At 34.0% G+C, this 5223-nt stretch overlaps 1 protein-coding gene across 1 annotated transcript; it reads right to left on the reverse strand.

Annotated features, from left to right (window-relative positions):
• Positions 1-2901: 2901 nt before the first annotated feature.
• Positions 2902-4116, reverse strand: dpm3 (dolichyl-phosphate mannosyltransferase subunit 3, regulatory). The gene is made up of 2 exons (XM_051663736.1): positions 4060-4116; positions 2902-3345 (listed from the first exon to the last, which is right to left on the reverse strand). The coding sequence occupies exon 2, from the start codon at positions 3290-3292 to the stop codon at positions 3014-3016; it is 279 nt and encodes a 92-aa protein (XP_051519696.1). The 5' UTR covers positions 3293-3345; positions 4060-4116; the 3' UTR covers positions 2902-3013.
• Between the last annotated feature and the right edge of the window lie 1107 nt (positions 4117-5223).

Below are 5223 nucleotides of genomic sequence, written 5' to 3' on the forward strand. Positions count from 1 at the left end.
GTTATCTACTGCGGTGTGACTATTTGAAGTGTTATTACTGCTAATCAATGATACTGCAGAGGCATCAGCTACAGATACAGCTGTCAATAACTCATTTTCCATCACTTGCTTCCTTTGAGCTTTCCCAAAGCTGACAATGTCTGAATTAGCTCAGCAATATGTATTGATCAGTGCCAGACAATTACTGTGGAGCAAAAGACAATCTTTTACAAGGTTTCTCAAACATTGTTCTTGTATCAAGATTATTGAATCAGATCTTAATTTAGGCATGTTTGCCTCGTCTGGATCTCTTTAAATATCCACAGAAGAGAAATATTCTGAAATGCAGCACTCACAGTAATTAAATAAGATTTACCCATTTAAATGTAAAAAAAAAAAAATTCCATCAAACTGAATTGAGCAATCTTAATCAAAATGGAATAAACTAAAGTTGTATTAATTGAATTTAGTTAAATATTACACAGTTCAATTTGATGTAATTTTGTTATGAAATTGAAATGTGTAAACCTTAAAAATAGGGTAAACTTTTATTTGTTTTGTTTTTTAGTGAGTGGCCTCAGAAAATAGTTGGATACTTCAAATGCATCAGTTTTATTGCATTAGAAAATATCGTTTTTTTAAGATCTATTTATTTTAGTCATTTTTGCAATTACTTTTAACTATCTGCTCCCACAGTCAGTTTGATATTTTGTTATCTAAAGCAATGACATTACATATTTTAAAGTGTGCCTTAAGTGTTCAAATACTTTCTGGGGCTGAATAAATGATTGTAAATTATTTCCACATTTTCTTGATAGTTTGGTCTGCATTTCATTGCAAAAACATTGTGACATGTTAATCATCATGTGGTTTCAATGCAGGAAAATGTTAAGAGACTGTGTTACTAAGGGATTGTGGAAAAACAGACTACATGCTTGAGCAAACAGCTTGCAGGAGGCTGCAGGGGGTGACATCACATAGCTTTGAACAGTAGCCAATCAGCATTTGGGCAGAGCTCAATCGTGCAATTTTATGAGAAAATGCAAACTTTATCTCATTTTTTGGTTTTAGAGCCCTTTATAGGCCTGTCGAGATGAGGTAGAAGGGGCCTGAAAAAAATATCAAGCTCCAACAGCCTACTTTAAGCCTGGAGAGAACGAATGAGATTTGCTTGGCAAAAACATCAGATTAATTCTGCACTATATACAGTGCTCATGTGCACTTAGTGGCTTTGGGATTAGTGTTTTAAGAACCAACACATTGACACATCGTATTTCAGAATTTCAATGCACAGAATTTGTTTTGACATCATGTATAAAAAAGAGAGAAGCAACTGTATTCTTCTATTCACAGGCCAAGGGTGCGAGCTCACAGGCCTATTTCATGCAAAATATGAAAGAGCATTAAACATAGTTGAAAACAAAAGAGCCTTCGGTAAACAAACACATTTAGTTGCATCGTGTGGAATATCTCACAAGGAAATACATAAAATAAAAACATGAAAATAATTTTTCCATCTTTATCAAAAATACATGTGGGTCTCTGCTTTTATCATGTACCATATCATTATCACATTAAATGATTTGACAAATACAGTACCATACATTATAAACTGACCATCAAACTACTTGGATTTCAAGTACAGTTTTGCTAAGCACCCTAATTTAAGATAAAACAGCCTAAAGATCCTGCATCTTGTCTATTACATCAACGTCTATATCAATAATAACATGTAATATATCAACACAATCTCGATATTTAGAACTTAAATCAAAATTCTAGTGCATATCTTAAAGGGATAGTTCACCCAAAAAGGAAAATTCTCTCATCATTTACTCACCCTCAAACCATCCCAGATGTGTAAGATTTACTTTCTTCTGCTGAACACAAAGAAAGTTTTTCAGAAGAATATATCAGCTCTGTAGGTCCATACAATGCCACTGAACGGTGGCCAGAACTTTGAAGCTCCAAAAAGCACATACGTAAATGCAGCATAAAAGTAATCCATATGACTCCAATGGTTTAATCCATGTCTTCTGAAGCAATATGATAGATGTTGGTGAAAAACAGACCAATATTTAAGTCCTTTTTTTACCATAAATTCTCCTCCCTGTCTAGTAGGTGGTGATATGCATGAAGAATGCAAACTGCCAAAAACAAAAGAAGAATGTGGAAGAGAAAGTGGACATTTATAGTAAAAAAAATAAAATAAAAAAAAAGGACTTAAATCTTGATCTGTTTCTCACACTTGAGTCGTATGGATTACTTTTATGTTGACTTTGTGTTTTTTGAGCGTCAAAGTACTGGTCACCATTCACTTGAATGTGTGGACCCACAGAGCTGAAATATTCTTCTAAAATCTTAAGTTTGTGTTTTGCAGAAGAGAGAAAGTCATACACATCTGATATGGCATGAGGGTGAGAAAATGATGAGAGAATTTTCATTTTGGGGTGAACTATCCCTTTAAGTTTGGAAATGTTGTCCTACTTTGTAGGGCTGCAGATTTGCACAAATGTGGGTCTACGTAGTGGGGTTGTTTCTAAGTCTGACTCAGAATTCTGACTCTGCTAAAAACAACTGGGTCAAAAACAGGCATATTAACTCCCGTGCCAATGCAAATACACACTCTCTGGAGGTTACACAGAAATAGCATTGCGGTCCATTGACAATATATGCACGTCTGAACTGTCATAATGAACTGTCATAATGTTGAAAAATAGATCATTCACGGATGTGCATCAGATCTCAGGGCTTGAAATTTACATGGCAAACTTTCAACCATCATTTACATCACAGCATAAAAAAAGAAACAATTGAACCTATAGGTGGGACTCTTTGAGAACCAACTTCACACATGGATAACTGCAGTTTTAAGCATATAATACAGTGTCATCAGTGCAATAATCAGTGTCACTGTGGAGGAAAAGATGATGAAACTACGTTTGCATCTGTGCATGAAGTTGATGAAAAAAAACTCTGCTGAAATGTAGTAGTATGTGAGAAACATAGTTTATTTAGTCTTCCCAAACAATTCTTACATCTTCAACCCTTTCTTCCTCAAGTCCTCTTTGGCTTCTTGTATCTGCGCCTGCAGCTCCTTGGCTGCATCCTCACAGTCATTAAAGGTGGCCACACGGTAGCCCACAGTCGCCAGTGAATAACACCCAAATGCCACCAGCAGATACACGGGCATCGGCCAAGCCATCTCCTTATACTGTGGAGGCAACTGTAAGTCAAGAAGGTCAAAAGTAACAAGTCCCCATGCAATGCCAATCAGTGACACACCAAGAAGCCACTCCAGAAGCTTGGTCATGGTGAGTAGGATAGTAGGACGGTAGAGGGCAAAATTATAACTGTAGAATCCCCCTACGAAAATAAATGGGATTGTACAATGTTAGATGACAACTCCAAATATTAATACTTATTACACAGACAGAATGTTTTTAATTCTAAAAAGGTCATTTAGATTTGGACATAAAAATAAAAGCAAAACATATGCAAACACAGGAACAGGTGCAGGATGATTATGACTGTTTTGTATATAATAAATATTCTACAATCTATATTTATATATAATTTAAAAAAATAACAATAATAATGCACATGGTGGAAATTAGTTCTCAACTCAAGATGTTCTCATGAGCTGATACTTTAAATTGATCATTAAAATAGTAGTTTTGACCATTCAATTACATTATCTCCTGCTTGAAGAAACATACAATGCATCATGTTAAAGTTAAAAGATCTTTAGTTGCCTTTAAAACACTATGCAATATACTTAAAAGTAGCAGCTAGAGTCGACTTGAAGCTGGCAAAATCGGAGGATAAATATATAAAAAACATTACAGAAAAACTCCAAACGCCATAAGAAAAGAGAGTTGGTGAAATATTATCATTAATCCAAAGTATGATTAAACAGGTAGCAAGACGGCTAACTCCTAGAAGTAGTTACAATTAAGTCTAACATGGATCGAGAAAAAATAAGTTATCCTGTAACCTAGTAACAATTATCTGTCCCTAAATATCAAATACTAAAATTACAGCTTAAGTGTTGTGATGTAAATTCATAAACTTTCTCACCTGCTACTCAAAACCAGCTCACCACTTTAGAAACGACAAACGCACGTTGATGACGTCACGGTGCTGAAAAGCATGATGGAATATGTAGTGTTTTACGGTTTGGAAATCGTTTCTATGAATTTTATTTTTACCATGATTTTATCTGGCAAATTTTATATACATAAAAGCACATTTTGCACATTTAAACCATTTTTATTTTTTTGTTTGTTTTATTTCGTTTATTACAATATGTAAAAAGATTATGAGATGTTGCTTACTGTTGTTAAAGAGTTGAATATATTGAATATTAGAAACAGGAAGCACTATTTATTTAAAAAATAATTAATAAAAATGTATAAATAAATGAATGTGTTTAAAAATCTTAACCCATATACCTTGATGGGTTTTATTTGGCTTGAATCTTTCTAGTCTTTCAAATGTTTTTTGAAAAAATGTCTCTTTTGAATGATACACAAAAAAAAGAATAATAATAATAATAATAATAATAATAATAAATAAAACAAAGGTTATTTGTTTTCAAGATTTTAAAGGGGCATTCAGTAGTTCTCTACCTAATATTAGCATTGCTCTTCTTTGTGTACTTTAAGTACTTTTATACGACAGTGGTGTTAGACTCTATACTGCCATCTATCGATGTGGATAAGCATGATAGTCTCTGCTGCCCCGGCCAGCTCTGGAATATCATTTGCATCTGGAAAATGTCAGAGCTTAAGGTAATTTCTAAAGTTATTTATTACTACTATAATATAATTGCTTTGCCTAAAAACAAACCTCAGAATTCAAGCGAACAGACTTCTACAGTTAAGAACACTGGAGACCGTCTACGTTTCACGTTATTTCTAAAGACAGCTATTATCTTTATTAGAGAACTGCTTAGCGTGAAATCAACCTCAATTATCTAGCGATACAGAATGTTATGGTGAAGGAAAGATTAGAATTGTTTTTGATGATCAAATTTAGCATGTCCATGAATACTGTATTTGAAGAACTCGTTTTGTTTCCAAGCAAACCAACATCATGGTTTACTCAAAATCCACAGCAATCGCTGTGCCAAGCTACTAAACAAATGAAGACATATGCCATTTCATAGAGGTGGAGGTAGATGGGCCCCCCTTACTATAGCTGTGATAACATAGAAAATAAAATTACACGTTGCTTTCCGGT

This window comes from Myxocyprinus asiaticus, chromosome 30 (genome assembly GCF_019703515.2).
Source record: "Myxocyprinus asiaticus isolate MX2 ecotype Aquarium Trade chromosome 30, UBuf_Myxa_2, whole genome shotgun sequence".
In the NCBI taxonomy this organism is placed as follows: Eukaryota; Metazoa; Chordata; class Actinopteri; order Cypriniformes; family Catostomidae; genus Myxocyprinus; species Myxocyprinus asiaticus.

Bases quoted from the DNA above. Each gene is read 5' to 3' on its own strand.
- dpm3 (XM_051663736.1), bottom strand. From the start codon at position 3,292: ATGACCAAGCTTCTGGAGTGGCTTCTTGGTGTGTCACTGATTGGCATT.